Raw genomic sequence first — 19368 nt, forward strand, 5'->3', positions numbered from 1 at the left:
ATGGCAACCCACTCCAGTACTCTTGCCTGGAGACTGCTACGGATGGAGGAGCCTGGTGGGCTACAGTCCGTGGGGTCGCAAAGAGTCAGACATGATGGAAGCGACTTAGCATGCATGCAAAGTTAGGCAGCAAAAATCCCTTCATCAAACATACATGGGAAACTCAGGGGCAAAATTCACACATGTAACAGCTGCCCCTGCAGGACTTACCAGAGCTTCATGCTACTCTGCGGGTTGGGGGTAGGGGGTGGGGTTGTGCAATTTTTCTGACCAAATGACCACAGAACTCACTTCAGCCACAAAGCCCCTCATATGACTAAGACAGTAAAGGCACAGGTCCCAGAGTCAGACGGCGCGGGTTCAAGCGCCAGCTCGTGTGGAGCTGGACAAGCTGCGGAACAGACACGACAAGGCCAGCAGCTGCCTCTTCGGACTCTGCTGAGGAAAGTGCTGCATGTGTTCACGCGAATGCAGCTCTCAGCAGGTCTCACTGATCACAGTCAGGGCTCAACAATGCAATACAGTCAGTTACCAGGGAAGCATTACATAAAGCACAAAGAGCCAGAACACCTCACAGACTCTGTTTTACAAAATTAGGGTCAGAATGATAAAAACAAGCACTGACCTTTTAGTTAGAAGACACAGGTCAGATTTTCAGCTTTACCGATTAAGCAGATGTATGAGAAAGGGATCTAACCTCTCTGAATTTATCTAAGGGGCACTTAGGTGCCCCTTAGATAAAATAGTAGAAATAATGCCGAGCGTCGAGGATTGCTGGGAAAATTAGAGATGATAACAAAAGTGCCTGGAAGATAGTGGGTACAATTGCACATGTGTTATCTTGTTTGTATTTGAATCCTGAAGAATCAGAATATTTTCATTAAAATATATAAGGACTCTTTAAATTTCACACGCATTTTTACTAACTCAAACCCTTTTAACTCCCTACAGATTTGAAAATCTGCCACCTGGTCCCTTTCAGGCCTTTCTCCTGATCTTCTGCCCGGGCACAACAGGGCCTGCTCCCCAGATGCAGGACCTCTCTCGAAATCCCAATCTCGGCCTCAGGCTCAGAAGTGAAAAGACGTCAAAAAAAGCAGCAAATTGGCCTTTTTCCTGCCATTTCCCCTTCTTGGCCTATAACAATGACTGGCATATGGCAGGAGGTTCGAAATAAGTAATAAAAATGAGTAAATAAAAAGTGCTGAGAAGCTGGGCTGCATCCACTCTGCTCAAGTGTGACAGATGGAATGAAGAGGATACTGCTCCGTCTTCAAGTATCCTTAACCAAGTCAGGAAGATAAGAATGAGAAGCATAAGCTATTAGACTGGGTGCTCGACAGCCTGAGGGCTGCATGGGAGCTTAGTAAAAAAGGGAAAGTTCATTTGGGCCACAGTGGTCAGAAAAGGCTCTAAAGGAAGTGTGTGCAGTGCTGGGTTTGGAAGGGTTTCATAGGAAGAAGACAATGGTTCTGACAGGGGCACAGTAAAGGCACAGAGTGGGTGATTCAACAGCTAATCCCACTAGGGAACCCTAAGTAAAGAAAGAGGTATGGGAGACCCCGTATTAATGATCACTCAAGAAAGCAAGTTTGCTCACCCATCAAAGCAAGCAGGCTTGCTCAGCAACAAAACCATGCAACAGAATATTGAGATGTGCCCTGAATAGGAAATAACTGACGGAATGAGACCCACCTCCTTCCCCGGAGGGGTCAGGAAGTTAATGATTCCTGGGATACGCTCCTCGGCACACAGGAAAAAGAAAAAACACAGGGAAAGGGTGACATTACACCGAAACCTGAGGGGGGTGCCACCCTCTGGGGTGTGCGACTCTCGCTTCGCTCACGTCCGTACGCCACCGCAGTCCAGTCTGGCCATCTGGGGACAAGAACATTCTCCACCCGACAAGGAGGAGGAGCTGGCGGTGGAAGTGTGAGGCCTACCCAAGAGGCAGGGAGAAGGTGGTCCTTGCCCCCTCCCCACTTTTCCTGTGACGATAAACCCGTGGCTCACTAAGTTCTGGGCAGTGCTCCCTGGCCCGCCTGCTTCTCTCTCACACAAGTGTCCTCCACTCACTAATAAACCCTTTCCTTACCTGTCACCTTGCCTCTTGTCAAATTCTCGCTGTGCAGAGCCAGAAGAACCTACAACACTCTCCTAAGTCCCGAAACATGCTCTGCAGTTTCAGTTCAGAGACAGGGAAGCAGAGCAGAACATGCAGACCTGTGACTAAACCCGTTTAAGAAGCAGAGGGAAGACTCCTGGGAGTCAAGGGTTAAGGGAGAGCGCGCAATCAGGCCACAGAGGGCTGCAGCTGCAGAAGGAGCTGGACTGGCTGTGGACGGAGTTCTCAGTAAAGGACTGGCCCCCAAACACCAGGCCGTGTTCCTTGGATCGCCCACCGTCCTGTGAGGCAAAGCTGTGTTCACATTTTTCTGCCAGGGCAGAGTGAGCTTCATTCACAACAGGGACCTGATTATCATAATGACCCAAACAAGGGCAGGAAAACAGTTTTATCAAGAGCAGCACAGCGGATCTTCCTCCATCCACTTCAGGACTCTACTGCGCTCACTCCTCAGTAAGTTGGTGGATAAGGAAAACAGTCTTCACTCTGGCTCCAAGGTTCATTTGACTGTGAAAGCATCCTCTCTCTAGGAAAAAGGATTTCACCTCTGAGCCCAAACACGCCTTTAAGGCATACAGTCTGCTTGGTGTCCTGTATATCCAACTACACAGTTTTACCCATCTCTCCCTTCTCCAGGGGATCTTCCCCACCCAGAGATCGAACCTGCAGGATCTCCTGCGTTGCAGGCAGGCTCTTCACTGTCTGAGCCACCAGCTCCACCGCACACAGGGAGCTTCTGAAGAGCGGGAGCGGGCCCTGGAGGGACACCCACCCTCCGCTCCAGGTTCTCTTTCCTTCGAGCCTGTGCTCCAGGTGGCCCAGGGGTGCTCTCGGAGCTGGAAGAGCTCCCAGTTTCCGGTTTCCTCCTGGGCCTCCACGGGTAAACACGGGCTGTCTCTGCTCTCTTCCAGCCCCTGTGCTGATGAAGATGGAGGCTGGGCTAGTCTAAAAGACACACGGCGGGATCAACACTGGCATCTGGCAGGCCCTGAATTGACGGACTGGAGTGAAAACACCTCCTCTCACCTCTAATTGGGTCTGGGATGACCTCCTGACAGCCACATGACCAGTTACCAAACCCCACACAGCCCACAAACCAGCAGCAGGTCAGTTCCAACTCAGGGTTGTGTCTCTACGAGTCATGCACGCTCAAGACATGTGGTTCAATCTGCGGCCAGAGTCGCCAGGCGAACTTCAAAGCACATGTTAACAGCACCTGTAATTATCCAGGGCTCCTGATTTCCCCAAGCTCCTGCATGGCCGTAATCTTGTTTTTTTCTGAACCATTTCTATTTTCCAGGTGGACAAACTACATCCCAGTGAAGTTAAATGGCATATCTAAGGTAACACAGTGTCACCAAAACGTAGGGTCTGCAGGTTCCCGAGGTTCGGGTTCTGCCCGAACTCAGCTAGGGTTGAGGAGCATTGGTGGGTTCGTGCGTGAGCTCCACTTCTGAGCACCTGGACTTGCCGGGTGTGAGGAGTGACCTGGGCTCCGTGTTTCAGTTTCGGTGGGCCCTCCCAGGAAGGGACTGTTACGAAGGACCCCCAAGTTGAGGTCTCCAGTGGCTTCTGATGCCCGACAGAACTACCCTGGGATGGACCCCACCACCTCCATAACTGCCCCTCCACCGAGTTCCCACCCGTTAACTCCCTCTGCCCTCCCCCAGAAGGGAGCTCACACCCTGAACCTGTCCGTGTCAGCTCAGCAGACAGCCACCGCGTGTGTCAGTCTCAAGGGATGCATCGACGTGACCTGGAGGAACGCAGATCACGGAGTCCCGGGCTGGGGATGAGGCGGCGGCCACTGGGGCAGCACTGACGCTGGCGGTGGGGTCAGTCAGGGAGCACACAGGCCCAGTATGTCAACTGCAGGGAACGTAATTAATCTCTCGGCCCAGTGAATCTGTGCGTCAACCAAGCCAAGATCCAGGCTCTTAGCTGATTAGTCATATCACGGTCGGTTCACTGTGTCATAAACATTTCGGCAGCAAACAGGATTATCCTCCAAGGACTGACTGCTGGCACTCTGAGTCTGAATGCCAAGGAGACGGGGGCATGAGAGGAGCTCCTCGTCCTCAGAGGGGTCAGGCCTCTTTCCTGGCTCCTACGTGATTTCTCACCCAGGATGAGGGTCTGAATTAAATGCTCTGCTGCTTAAAGTAAATTAAAGGAATGAATTTATTGAATATCTACTAAGTGCCAGCGTGCGTGTGTGCTAAGTCACTTCAGCCATGTCTGCCTCTTTGTGACCCCGTGGACTGTAGCCTGCCAGGCTCCTCTGTCCATGGGATTCTCCAGGCAAGAATTCTGGAGTGGGTTGCCATGCCCTCCTCCAGGAGATCTTCCCAACCCAGAGACTGAACCCGAGTCTCTTACATCTCCTGCACTGGCAGGCGGGTTCTTTACCACTAGTGCCACCTGGGAAGCCCACTAAATGCCAGGAACCCTGCCAAATGCTTTATATAAATAATCTTGTTTAATCAGCACAGTCACTCTAGGAGGTAGGTAATATCCCCATTTTATAGACTGGCAAACTAAAGCAAGAAGAACTGAAGTAATTTGCGCAAAGTAACAAGCCAGCACTGCAAAACATGCGGCCTCCCACAAGTAAGACACACACTCCCTAAAGGTGAAAAAGATTTACCTCGGCAAAGCAGTGACCCAGGGCACTTCTCAGGGCAGAGAGAAGTGACCATCACGAGAAAAAGACAACCAGACTGGGTTACTCTGAAAAGAATGAGCAAAAGCCTTCTCCTCAGGTTTCATCAGCCTCCATCGGGCTAAGAGCACACCGCCCCGGCTCCCAGGGTGCAGCTCCTGCACGGCTGCCAGCAGTCCCTCCTTTCTTTCCGCCAACTCCCCTCCAAATCTGAAGCTGTTCTAAGACGTGCTCCGAGAGACGCCTCCTCCTGCAAGTCTCCCTAGTGTTCACCATGGCAAAACCTCGCCTCGTCCTCCTCCTGAACCACAGCACCCTATCTGGAACCGTCTGGAATCGCTTCTGGTTTTCCCCGGGTTCGTTTTGTCTTTGGCTACCCTCACCCCATGCTTTTGGTGTTGGTTAAGCACCTTCCCAGGACTCAGGATGACACAGATTTGCATCTTCTACTCAATAACCTCAGGTACACAGATGACACCACCCTTATGGGAGAAAGCGAAGAGGAACTGAAGAGCCTCTTGATGAAGGTCAAAGAGGAGAGTGAAAAAACGCCCTCAAAACTCAACATTCAAAAAACTAAGATCATGGCATCTGATCCCATCACTTCATGGCAAATAGATGGGAAAACAACGGAAACAGTGAGAGACTTTATTTTCTTGGGCTCCAAAACCATTGCAGATGGTGACTGCAGCCGTGAAATCAGAAGACGCTTGCTCCTTGGAAGAAAAGCTATGACCAATCTAGATAGTATATTAAAAAGCAGAGCCATTACCTTACCAACAAAGGTCCGTCCAGTCAAAGCTATAGTTTTTCCAGTAGTCATGTATGGATGTGAGAGCTGACCATAAAGAAGGCTGAGCATCAAATAATTGATGCTTTTGAACTGTGGTGTTGGAGAAGTCTCTTGGGAGTCCCTTGGACAGCAAGGAGATCAAACCAGTCAATCCTAAAGGAAATCAGTCCTGAATATCATTGGAAAGACTGATGTGGAAGCTCCAATATTTGACCACCTGATGTGAAGAGCCGATTCATTAGACTAGACCCTGATGCTGGGAAAGATTGAAGGTGGGAGGAAAAGGGGACAACAGAGGATGAGGTGGTTGGATGGCATCACTGACTCAATGGACATGAGTTTGAGCAAGCTGTGGGAGAGAGTGAAGGACAGGGAAGCCTGGTGTGCTGTGGTCCATGGGGTCACAAAAAGTCGAACATGACTGAGTGACTCAACAACAACTGATGCTCAGCAAGTGGTTTGTTGGGTGAACGGTTATCCTAACAGGAAAAAGGCCCTCCTGCCTCCAACAAGGCACCACACAGGTCTCTGAACCTACACAGCTGGAGACTCTTTTGCAATCATCCTAAGTAACTAGCAAGAGTCACACAGACCCAAGCTGGTCTCGTGTTCTAGGGCTCCTTCCTCTGGGTAATGAGTGCAGCTGAATCTTTCTTCTAATTCAGTTTTATTTTGTTGTTTTCCATATAAGAGACCACAATGCTAAGCAAAGAGAAATGGGGGATGGAAACAGTTTAATAAAGCAGCACCTTAACCGGGTAACTTTCAAATACAAGCATTTATCGCAGCGTTTTATAATTTACACACTGCTTTCCAGTATGTTATCCTCAAAACAGCCCTCTTCCTCTGTGTGAGGTAGCTAAGAGATGAGATGGAGTGACTTCCGCAAGGTCTCGGCTTTTACATCCACACTGTATGGACTGGACTGGAGTCTGGTTCCACAACACCGCTTCTCTTTGAGTGAAACTCAGCAGCTCTGACATTTATTTAACAATGGAGGACAGGCCGGCATTTTTACATATATCTGTGTTGCCATCCTACAGCTAAATTATTTGTCTCCCAAAATAACTTTTGCTTGTGTCTGGTCAGACCAGCAGCAGGTGAAACTGTCAAGTCACTGAGACTTGTCTCTTCTCATCTCTGAGGCTCTACTTTCCCCTCCCTCTGCCCTCACTGTCCACCCACATCCTCCACCCACGTGCCCCCACCGCCCCCTACCAGGGCCTGAGTTCGAGAAAGCCCTGGGGAGTCGGACAGCCCCCCCCTCCCCCAGTTAGAGACCATGACTTAATTCAGTTAAAGTTACTCTAATATAAGTACTGGGAGTCGGACAGCCCCCCTCCCCCAGTTAGAGACCATGACTTAATTCAGTTAAAGTTACTCTAATATAAGCTTCCCGGGTGGCTCAGTGGTAAAGAATCCGCCTGCCAGTGCAGGAGACACAGGTTCGACCCCTGGGTCGGGAAGATCTCCTGGAGGAAGAAATGGCAACCCGCTCCAGTATTCTCACTTGGAGAATCCCCATGGACAGAGGAGCCTGGCGGGCCACAGTCCATGGGGTCGCAAAGAGTCGGACATGAACAGCACCTGAGCACACACAAGCCTGATTCACATGAGAGCTGATTCTAGGTTAACAGCTGGTGGTGCTGTCAGATGATTAAGATATGCCTCCTGGCCTCAAAGGGCGCATACTTCAGTAGGGGAGAGAGATGGGAAAGGAACTGTCACACAATTACACTGTAGTAAGTACCACACAGACAGGTAAGGAGGAGTGAGGAGCCTCGGGAGCTGGAGGTCGGGTGGAGGGTCAGCCAGTCCTGCCCTATGAGCGGCCCTCTGCTCCTCTTCTGTTCCCCACCCTCCCCCACCTGGGGAGGTGAGCCGAGTGCCTGGAGCCACTGCGGGCTCCGGGCCCAGAGGAGAGACTCGGAAAGGCTGTGCTGGCTGGGAGACACAAGGTCAAGTCACAGGATGGCGTTCTCGGCACAGGTATCTGAGAAAGGAGGACTGAAGTGAAACTGACCAGACCCCCACAGCTGGGTGACTTGAGGTGACCTCTCAGAGCTTCTGTTCTCATTTCCTTCATTCACTTAGCAAACACTGTTTCTGGGTTGGAGGTATGTGTTTTGGGACTGTCCATGTCTCCATAAAATGATACTCGTGTTCAAACTACGAAGGGCAAAGCAGCTAGTGGTGTCTGGTGCATAGTAGGTATGAAATGATCTTGTTTCTCCACTTCCCCATCGCCTGCCCAGCATCAACTCAATGGACATGAGTTTGAACCAACTCCAGTAGACAGTGAAGGACGGGGAAGCCTGGTGTGCTGCAGTCCATGGGCTTGCAGAGCTGGGCACGACTCAGTGACTGAACACCGACAACAGTGTGAACGTCGCTGTACCTAAATACCTGTTTCTTCAAGAGATTACAGGACCTGGGAGATGAGAGGCACTGAGCTGGCCTGGGCTCTGGACACTGGGCTGTCTCTTGGTTCGTGAGCTTCAGGGCGTCCCTGATACCACTCATTGTAATTCATTTCAATATTCCAGTGAAAGGGCAATAAAAGTTGTAACACTTCCTAAGACTAGATATAAATTTGAATTATCAAAGAACGAGTGTGAGTTTGAATCCCATCCTTCCATAATAATGTTTTATTTAAAAATAAAACACAACAGACCCAAAATAATAACTTCCCATTTTTCCGTGATTGACACATTCCAACTGTGGATTATACATCCTGGAGCTGGCATTGGAAATAAACCACAACAAGCAGCAGGGATTCTGAGAAACGGGCGCTTCTGATTTGGGTTCCATTCTCATTTGGGGGACCATGAGTCTGAAAGTCACATTTCAGACTCTTTCTTCTGGGGTTGGTAAGGGCAGGCGGTCCCTGCTTAGGATCTAGGGATGGAAGGAAACCAGACCGTGTTCTACAAAGCCATCTCCAGAGGGGCTCAGAGGACAGTCTCTGTGGGGTGTGGGGACAGGTTAATGTTGACTTAAACTATTACTTCAGTACATGTCTCACCTACGAAGTTTTTTTTTTTAAAGCAAAAACTCAAATGCAGTGTGTCTCCCAGCACAGCCAGGTAGAGCGGCTGGCCCGGTGTGAGGACAACGTGGTCTTGCAGTCAGGGAAAGGCAGGGAAAGCCCCTAAGCAGTGGGGAAATGCTGGCCCAGCCTCATGTCTCCATGTCCCTGTAGCCCTCCAGGCTTGCAGCCCGGCCCCGGGGAGTCCTGACCATTGTCACCACGGTCTAGAGTGACGTCATCGCAGAGATTCCTTATGAAACGAGGTCAGAGTTCTCTGGCGCTCCATCAGTGGGGGTGTGCTGAGGATACTTCTCATTTTTCTCAGGAGGTCAGATGTCCACTTTTCGACATGCTCTTCTGAACCAGTACCAGCAGGCACTCAGCAGGCATTCCAGGCTGGCACCGAGCTAGCCAGAGGGCTTGCTTGCTTTTTCATCTGTCTTAAGTCCTCCTGAAAATGTGTTCACCACTTACTAAGGCCTTTCTGTTTCTCCAGCAGTTTTAGGCCCTAAGAAATCAAGTTAAAAGCAGCCTGGATTGACAGACTGGATTAGAACTCACGGTCCAGTAGGGAAACAGGGCATATAAACACGTCTGTCAACCAGACTCCTGTTCAAATGAACGTGGCCTTGGCACTCTCTATGGAGGGCTGTGTCTGCAGATAACCTGATGGCGTCCCCCACAGTCCTCTCCTCCTTTTACCCTCACATAACAGTTCACGGCAGCGCCAGTGTCACAAACCAAGCTTCATGGGTGCTCAGCCCAGTGTTCCTTTCTTCTTTTTTTTTTTCCCAGTGTTCCTTTCCACTGTTCTCAGGCCTCCCCAGGAGGAGGGCAGCTGAGATCGCATGGCCCAAGTGTGACCTCCCCATGAGTGCCCCCAACCCCACCCCGCCCCACCCACCTGCCTGTACCTGATCTGCTGTTTCTGATTCCAGCTGTACCTCCGACTTCCCATCTCAGCGACAGTCTGTCTGATTTCCCTAAGCCAATGGTTCTCAAAGTCCGGTCTCCAGAAAACCTGAGAACTTATTGGACGCACACAAGCCCTCAGGCCCCACCCTAGACCTACTAGATCTAAAATGCTGGGGATGGGTTTTTGTGAGCCCTCTGGGTGAATCTACCGTGTGCTTTAGCTCGAGAACCAAGCTGACCTAAACTAAAAAGCTAAGTGAGCTCCTCTTGAGCTCCGAGCCCCACCATGATGCCCTGAACCTCACACAAGTCCCCCGACTACAAAAGAAAGCCCCATGCAGCTGTCACAAAATGCAACCATGCTCAGCAAAACTCTTGAGGGCTGGCTGAAGCCGAAGCTTGACGCAGGGCTACAAACCTCCCTCTTCTGCTCCATCTCCCACTTCTCAGCTCGGCAGAGCGGTGGCCTTGAACCAGAGTCCTCCCAACTCATCAGACCCGCTCCAGGACCAGGCGCCACCACAGTGGGGGTGGGTCTCCCTACCCCTCTGTTCTCACTCTGAAAGGCAAGGAAAGGCTCCACGTCTGCTCAAGGCCGAAGCCAAGGCTTACTCTGTGTGGAACAAGTGCTAGCCGTAAAACATGAACCTCACCCTTGTACTACTTTCTACAATTTATGATGCTCTTGCTAATTCTCACAAGGATCAGGAAACCTGGACTAGAACCTGTGACTCCTGACTCATTCCCAATGACCTGTCAACTCTTACCTGCCAGGCATTAAATAAATTCCTGTTGGTCACCTGACAGAGCTACCACGAGCAGTGAGTTCTGGTCACGGTGTCACTTCATGTCATCAGAGCAGGTTGCCACATGGAAACCTCCACAAACCTGTCCATTAGGAATGATGCAGAGGTGTGCTCTCCAACAAAGGGTAACTTCCTGGAGGCAAAGCCCCAAGTTTACAGGAAGGGCGGGAGCAACCTCTGCAGCCCCGTTTTCCCTTCTAGACAGCTGAAGAATCTCTCATCTTCTCCCTCAATTTTGATGACAAGGTCTCCAGTTTCCTCTTACAAGCAACGAGAGGTGGTGATTCTATTCTTATTTAATGCCCACTGCAGCTACATTTGGAGGGAACAAAAACCGCCTGTAAGGCTGCCACACAGACACTTCTCTGCCCATCAATATGGTATTTATGTTCAGTTCTAAATACACAGAAATTCCATCTGAGAAATGAGAAGCTGTCAGAGGTTAGACACAGACACACTGTCCTCCATATGCTCTGAAGAGGTGGAGACCCACAGCAAAACGAGCCGGGAACCCCCCTCATCCCATCTCCTTTAGCCTCATTTCTGAGAAACTCTCTTTTCTGGAGCCCTCTCCCCACATTCATACTGGGGACAGATTCCCAGAGGAGAGATGAGGGAATAAGATTCACAAAAGACTCTAATTTGGAGCATTCATAATTACAGCAGCTGAAAGCTTACGAAAGCAAAGAAGGAGCCTGTTCACAAAACACCATGAGGGCGCTTGCCAGAAAACTGCCCAGCCACAACGAGACCACCGTCCACAATGAGCAAAATCAGAGCCGAGACCAAAACATGAGCCAGCAGACACACTTGCAGGGTTTCCACCTTCACGGCTGCAATTAGTGCTTTTTTAAAGAGCAGTAAGGCTCCAGGAGTTTGACAAAGGAAGAAAAACAAAAGGCAGCAAGAGACTCCATCTGGATAAGCAGTTCCTAGTCGGTATTCAGAACTCCACACCAGCACCAGCACAGCTCGGATGAGGCACAAGGTGGGGTCCTCGCCACCTTCACACACCATCAAACCGATTACCACGCTGCCTGGGTGCCTGCAGTCGACACCCCAGACCGGCACCACCTCCACGCGCCCACCCCCATGACCGGGAGAAACCCTGCCGTGGAAAAGAACCCTTCTTTTATGAGGACCAGCAGGAGCCTGAGCTGTCATTACACAGCAAAAACCTAGAGAGAACAAAAACCCAGCGGCAGGCTGATGGAGGAAACCCAGGACATACCTGAATTCTTCAAGTGCAAACATGACCTAGTCGGAGACAATTTCCTCAGACTGTCTGGGGGCCTTTCTGGTTTGGAGGACCACCATTTAGTCAGTCAGATGGTGCAAAGGTGCTGGAAAAAGAGGCGGGGTTTGCACACCCCCCAATATTCTGAAGTGAAAGGCTTTCTGCAGACAGGGGCCTGCAGCCTCCAGCTCCGCCAGCTGCTGATGAGCGGCAGCTAACAGGGGAGGCAGCTAAGGACCATGTGATCATTCCAGCAAGGCTGATTAATGCAGTGAGCGCTGAGGCTCCAGGCTGGGAGCTGGATTAGCCGCGAGAAACAAGTGGAACCCCGGGCACGCCTGGGATCCTGCGGGAATCACAGAGCACGCACGCCCCCACCAAACCGTATGGGGCCGGGGCAGGGGCCAGGGAGCAAGAGCTGCAAGGAATGAGAGTGTGCCCTGCTCCCCTGAGCTCAGCCCGCTCACCTCGCCCACCCGTGGCCACTGCTGTGCTCGGGTTCAAATGCGAGGACCACCGTGGGAAGCACATGTAGTGGAGATGGATCCTGGGCTACATTTTACTGAAAACTCTTCAGGACTCTGTATTCCACCCTTCCACTATGAAACGTTCTTTTAGCACAAACACAGAGGCCGCTCTGGATCCCCAGGAGTCATGGTTTCCGGCCAGAGCTCTGCCATGAGCATCACCCTGTAGGTCAGCCGCAAAGCGTGACCTCACTTATCTCAGTCTTTGTTTACTGAGTATTTATTTCAGTATTTGTTTCCATACATAATATGGACCAGGCTTCAATTTCTTGAAGTACAAAAGCTGCTGTAACAGTTTCAGAACAGAAGTTACGAAAAAGGAAATGAGATGTCAGCCAAAGAAAGAGGAATGTTTACTGGAGGGCAGGGCCCGAGCTGCTGAGACCTGGCACATGAGCTGAGGCTGTGTTCTGAAACTTGCCATCAAGGACACTCGTCAACAGTTGCAGATCTTTATAAAACAAGGAAGACAGATCTCAAAAGACAACTTGTGAGTCACTCTTGATGGTTTTTCTCTCCTTCACACCACAAACAGAATCAGGCACCAACTCTGATTCTGCTCAGGGTCTGACCTCCCCACTCTCAGCCCCACTGCTTCAGCTCTCAGCCTCAGCATTTCCCACTCCCCCTCTCATGTACTGGTCTTCCTCCGTCTGTCCCTTTTCTAACAATCTGCCAGAGCCATTTTTCTTAGTCTGATTTTGTTGTTCTTGTTCGGTCACTCAGTTGTGTCTGACTCTTTGTGACCCCTTAGACTGCAGCATGCCAGGCTTCCCTGTCCACCACTATTTCCTGGAGTTTGCTCAAATTCACGTCCACTGAGTTGGTGATGCTGTCTAACCATCTCATCCTCTGCTGCCCCCTTCTCCTTTTGTCTTCAGTCTTTCCCAGCACCATGGTCTTTTCAAATGAGTCGGCTCTTCACATAAGGCCAAAGTACTGGAGCTTTAGCTTCAGTCCTTTCAACGAATATTCAGGACTGATTTCCTTTAGGATTGACTGGTTGGATCTCCTTGCAATGCAGGGGACTCTCAAGAGTCTTCTCCAGCACCACAGTTCAGAAGCACCAGTTCTCTGGTGCTCAGCCTTCTTCACGGTTCAGCTCTCACGTCTGTGCACGACTACTAGGAAAACAATAGCTTTGACTACACAGACCTTTGCTGATAAAGTGATGCCTCTGCTTTTTAATACGCTGTATAGGTTTGTCATAGCTTTCCTTCCAAGGAGCAAGTGTCTTTTAATTTCATGGCTGCAGTCACCATCTGCAGTGATTTAAGTCCAAGAGACTTAAATCTATCACTATTTCCATTTCCCCATGTATTTCCCATAAAGTGATGGGACCAGATACCATGATCTCAAGTTTCCTGAATGCTGAGTTTTAGGGCAGCTTTTTCACTCTCCTCTCTCACCTTCATCAAGAAGCTTTTTAGTTGCTCTTTACTTTGTGCCATTAGAGTGGTATTGCCTGCATATCTGAGGTTGTTGATATTTCTCCCAGCAATCTTGATTCCACCTTGTGATTCATCCAGCCCAGCATCTCACATGATGTACTCTGCATATAAGTTAAATAAGCAGAGTAACAATATACAGCCTTGTCATACTCTTTCCCAATTTGGAACCACTCAGTTGTTCCACATCCAGTTCTAACTACTGTTTCTTGACCTGCATACAGATTTCTCAGGAGATAGGTAAGGTTGTCTGGTAGTCCCGTCTCATTAAGAATTTTTCACAGTTTGTTGTGATTCACACAGTCAAAGGCTTTAGTGTGATCAATGAAGAAGATGTTTTTCTGGAATCCCCTTGCTTTCTCTATGATCCAGTGAATGCTGGCAACTTGATCTCTGGTTCCTCTGCCTTTTCTAAATCCAGCTTGTACATCTGGAAGTTCCCTGTTCACATACTGCTGAAGCCTGGCTTGAAGGATTTTGAGCATCACTTTAGTTGCATGGGACATGAGTGCAACTGTCCAATAGTCTGAACATTCTCTGGCATTGCCCTTCTTTGGGCCTGGAATGAAAATTGACCTTTTTAGTATGGTATCTAGGTTGGTCTTGGCTTTGCTTCCAAGGAGCAAGCGTCTTTTAATTTCATGGCTGTAGTCACCATCTGCAGTGATTTTGGAGCCCCCAAAAATAAAGTCTCTCACTGTTTCCACTGTTGCCCCATCTATGTGCCATGAAGTGATGGGACCAGATGTCATGATCTTAGTTTTCTGAATGTTGAGTTTCAAGCCAGCTTTCTCGCTCTCTTCTTTCACTTTCATCATGGTGAAAAATCTCCAAAACCTAGCACCCAGCGTATGTGAGACAATTTTATGTGAGTCCTCAATTTACTAATAAGAGAACAGAGGCCACGATGGTTAAGTAACTTGCCCATGATCATATGGCTACCAACTGCAGAGCAATGAGCTTGGCCAAGGTAGGTTTAATGCCAACGTTTTCAACCCTTGTGCCCGCCTGGGGTTCCAACACCAAAGAGCCAAGCGCCTCAGGCCACCTCCAGAAGAGGACATGTTTCGCTGACTGGCAGGCAGCCTGTGGTCCTGAGACCAGGCTGGGACGTGGCACCCTTCCGGCTGGCCCTGGCGAATCCCCAGATTCTACAGCCAGACGGGAGACCGCTGAGGGCTGACAGAGGGGTTTGGCTGCCCCAGGAGGAAGGCTGAGAACCCGAGGTGGTAGGCCTTGGGACCAGACTGGGAAGGAGTCTGCCTCAAAGGCTGGGCACCTCCCCCAACCACTTGACAACCGGTGACCCCAAGGATCAGGAACAGGGACTCCCGACTGCTCCACTGCTCTCCAGAGGGCACTTCTGAGAGGACACGCCGCATAAGAACGAGGTATCCTAGGCCACCCGCCAACGACTCAAGGCTCGGACGAAGCATGCTCCTGCTCTGGGACTTCCGCTCCCTCTGCAGCCTTTGTTTTGCTGTATCATGTAACTGGGACACAGAATTGATATGAACACACAACGGATAAAAACAGAAGAGCCCCAGACTCCCTGCTACCTGGCTTGGCCCTCCCTCCACCAGGACCAGCCCCGACTCCGCCTGGAAACACTGGGCCTAAGAGACCCGGGAGTCCCATCCGTGCTGGACTTTGGGGGATGTTGTCAAGCTCACCCTCGACACTCTGAACTCCCTTCCTCTTTCCAGGCTCAGCCTAAGGACAAAGCCTTCTGACCGGGCCCGGCTGTCCCAGAACAGCACTGACCTGCTGCCCTTACTGGCCGTGCCAGCCGCCTGAGGCGTCCCCAGAGAAGCTGACGTGTAGGTAACAGGCTAAAAACACCGTCGTTAAGAGCAGGGGTCCCAGGCCCCCAACAATCTTGGAAAGCTACGTGAGCAGGATGTCTGAAACCCATGTCAGAGGCGTCCGCATGCTCAGAGTGCCCGCAGCCTGTCTCTCCATGTGAAACGGCCCAGTTCCCAAGGGAACTCACGATGTACTCGCTGGCACTGAATCCGCATCCCAGCTCCTGTACAGACAAGCTGGGGTTTCAGGCCCGGAGGCCCCATGAGCCTGGGACCTCACATGGATGTTTCCTCTCCCGCTTGTCTTAGGATGTGAGGTTTCAGGTTTACGGAGCCATGACGAACGTGCAGCAACATAAACAGGGCATCTGAACAGAGGCTAGCATCCCTGCAGTGTCAGCAGGAACGCTCTGACACCCTCGGGCCTGCTCACCTGCTGCTGAGATCCCCACACACCAAGCAGGAGGGGACGTACAGGGAACTCAGCGACGGGCAAGACTGAAAATCCAACTCCGGTCTCAAGGCCTGGCCGCTCGTGCTCCTCTGAGCAGGGGTCTGTGAGCATAACAAGCTCTGTGGCCTTTCCGGTCTCCCCCTCCCGACTCCCTAAGACTCCCCTCCCCATTCCTCATCTCCCGGCCATCCGACCCCTTCCTGCAGTCACCCTAGCACCTTCCAGTTGAGCCCTATAACCCTTCCTCACCGTCTACAGGATGGAGTCAGCACCCAGCCCCATCTGCCTCCCCCACCCACCTCATCAACCCAGGACCCTGATGCAGGAGATCTCCCCACCTCTGCCCCACAGAGGTTATGGACAGTGGGGTTCCGAGCCCAGCTCTACGACTACCTGCCTGGGGAGCCTTGGGAAGACAGGCCTCTTCCCCATCTGAGCCTCAGTCCCGACCTGAGGATGGGGATGACGCTGGTGACACGACTGTGCATTCCCCTCCTGACCACAGCCAGCCTGGAGGAAGCTCAAAACCGCAATTCCTATGACAACCAAAAGCTATGTTCTAAAAATCTCACATACCATCTAGTGCTCAGGAGTAACCTCTGTCCTTCCCATGTCTTAGGTCTTTGACCAGGTGAGAGCCCCTGGGGACGGGGGGAAGGGGGCTGGCAAGAAGAGAGACCAGAGGAGTCTGGCGCCTCACCACCTCCATCAGGAACGTGTGGACAATGCAGGTGAAACAACATGCTTGCTGGGCGAACACACCTTCAAGAGAAACTTGTCACAATCTGGAGGCACCAGCTCTGAACTCTCCTATTCTGAGCTGGTGGGGAGCCCACAGGCAGTGACCCTGTTTTCAGTCCTTTCTAAGTCTTCACAAGGCAGAACACATTCCTAGCCACAGAGCAGGTCTTTGGTCAGAAATGTTTTGAATGCACTTTTGTTCCAGTTGAATTAACCTTTCAAAAAAATTAAAAACAAACAGAACCCCCACTTTCTTGAACCAATAGAAAATGTATGAGTCCCACACTCTGAACTAAGTCCTCCTCCCCAAATCATGTCAAGTCACCTGAATTCCTACAGTGACACTTAACTTTAAAACAAAAGCTTTAAATAAAACCATCCTTTACCTCCATTTCAAGAATTCTATTTAAATTTCTTAAAAAAAAAAAAAAAAAAAGGCATTCTACCATTAAGCAAACACAATCACAATCCATTTTCACCTGCCACTGCTCACGAGCAACTCAACGATAATCACTTCTGCACTCCTGTCTTCATCAACCTCTCGCCAAATCGGCTCTCTCTGAGCACCTGAACCAGGCCACTGAAAACTGTCCTTGCATCCCCTCCACAACTTTCTCAGGGAAAAGCTAAAGCCCCTAGCTACACACTCTAATGAAGAAAACCAGACGATAAATGAGTAAGAGAAAGACGATAAAACAGGGTTAAGTACCAGAGTGACGAAGGGCTGCTGAACTTAAAAGAGGTGACAGGAAAGGCCCCTCTCAGGGAGCGAGAGTTAAGCTGAGATCCAAGTGACTAGCGGGGACAGTGGTGAAAATACCAGGGACGATAGGCGTCAGCAGACAACACAGCCGGCACAGAGGCCCGAGGCAGGAGGAGACTGGCTTGGTTTCCGCCCCTTTCCCCAGTGTGGCTGGACCAGGAAGGAAGGGAGTAGAGGGATATGGAGACAGAGGGGAAGCAGGGCTTTCTGACAGGGAAGATGCTGGAGAGCTTTAGACAATGGCCTAACAGGAGCTGACTGTCGTTTTTAGGGGGCAGTGGGAGAGGCTTCCCAGGCAGCTCAATGGTAAAGAATCAGCCTGCTCAAGTAGGAGATGCAGAGTCGATCCCTGTGTCGGGAAGGTCCCCTGGAGAAGGAAATGGTAACCCACTCCAGTATTCTTGCCTGGAGAATCCCATGGACGGAGGAGCCTGGCGGACTTCAGTCGACCCTCACAGAGTAGACACGACTGAGCAAAGGAGCATGAGGAAGTGGGAGAAGCTGCAGGCCCCGTGCAAGCAAGAGAGGGCGGGGGCGGGCAGTGGACCAAAGAATGGGTGGGTGTGGAGCACGTTTGAGAATCTTTTTAGAGTTTGAGTAAGCTCCAGGAGTTGGTGATGGACAGGGAAGCCTGGCGTGCTGCAGTCCATGGGGTCGCTAAGAGTCGGACACAACTTAGTGACTGAACTGAACTGAACTTAGAGTCTTTAAAATTTTTTTTTTATTTACGTAACTTTTGGCCATGCTTGGTCTTTGCTGCTTTGCTCGGGCTTTCTTTAGTGGTGGCGACTGGGGACGACACTTCGTGTGGTGTACAGGCTTCTCACCGTGGTGGCTTCTCTTACCAGAGCACAGGCTCTGGGTGCATGGGCTTCAGGAGTTGCAGCGCTCGGGCTCAGGAGTGGTGGTGCAAGGGCCTCGCTGCATGTGGGATCTTCCTGGACCAGGGATCGAACTCACGGCCCCTGCACTGGCAGGCGGATTCTTACCCACTGTGCCATCAGGGAATTCCTAAGAGTCTTTTTCACAACTCAGTTGTTTCATGTTATTTTGTGAATTACTAATGAAGCAAAGGCTGAAAATATTTCAACAGAAATACTAAGACACCACCAGGACCATGAACCGAAGGAAGAGAGGAGGCCTGGTCTAGTCTTTACCGCAGGGCCTGGCACAGAGAGTTAGTCAATAAATATCTGTTGAATTAATAAATCAGCAGCTGGCAGATTTAGAGAAGATTTCATAAAAAAAGACGGAATTGGGTCAAGTCAGCAGTCCTCTTTCCGGTGCAAGCGTCAAATCAAAGGGCAGATTATTCTTTTGAATGAATAAGTACAGCTGGGCCAATGTCACCCAGATAGGCAGAAATTTGCCAAGAGAGTCTTACCAGGAATAGAGGGAGATCAAGATATACATGCGTGTAAAACAAATGTCCCCATTCAATCAGGAAGTGTCTCCTGGATACCTGCTGTGTGTCCAGCACTGCTCAATCCCTGAGTAGGGGGGCAGGGGTGGCAGGGCAGTGAGGGAAGATTCAGACACATTTCGGGTCTCTCCAACAGTCAGGAACAGGGCACACAGACTCCAAAACTACAGCCTCAGAGTCGCACCTGTGAATCCATATGAAAGCAGTCTGGAGCCAGGGTTCAGGTCTTTTCCCTACTTCAGTTCACTGTTCTTACCAGAATCCTCTTGAATCTGGGTTCCGTCATGTAGCTGCTGATGAGCGTGGAGTGGGAAGGGCTGGGCTGTGGTCCCAGCGCCACTCCTCAGCAGCCAAGCGGCTGTGACTTTACTTGACTCTCAACGTGCTCACCTGGAAAGTGGGGGCAGCTGTTCCTGCCCCGCTCCCTCACAAGGAAACAGAGAAGATCAGATACAACAGCCGGTGTGCCAGTGTTCTGTAACTGTGCGTGCTATATAAATCAGTAACGGTGCTGGTCCTCACAACAAAAGAAATGATCCCTCTCTGCTCTGTGTCATCTGAGATCTTGATAAAGCAGGAGTTTTAAGTATTCATCCAGGGCAGAGAGTTAGAGGGTCCATAAATGCAATGTACTATCT

General features: G+C 50.6%; 1 protein-coding gene across 3 annotated transcripts in view; it reads right to left on the bottom strand.

Moving 5' to 3' along the window:
* Positions 1–19368, bottom strand: part of EVL (Enah/Vasp-like) — a 143547-nt gene that overhangs the window by 92222 nt on the left and 31957 nt on the right. The window contains exon 1 of one of the 3 annotated variants that reach the window (XM_025271200.3): positions 11564–11737. The exons of 1 other annotated variant lie outside the window; for it this stretch is intronic. In XM_025271200.3, the coding sequence (XP_025126985.1) occupies positions 11564–11586 (23 nt within the window). In that variant the 5' untranslated portion in view covers positions 11587–11737. Of the gene's footprint in view, positions 1–11563; positions 11738–19368 lie in introns of those variants that run through there. One more of the 3 variants, XM_025271195.3, reaches the window with a different exon arrangement.

Source organism: Bubalus bubalis, chromosome 20 (genome assembly GCF_019923935.1).
Source record: "Bubalus bubalis isolate 160015118507 breed Murrah chromosome 20, NDDB_SH_1, whole genome shotgun sequence".
Classification (NCBI taxonomy): Eukaryota; Metazoa; Chordata; class Mammalia; order Artiodactyla; family Bovidae; genus Bubalus; species Bubalus bubalis.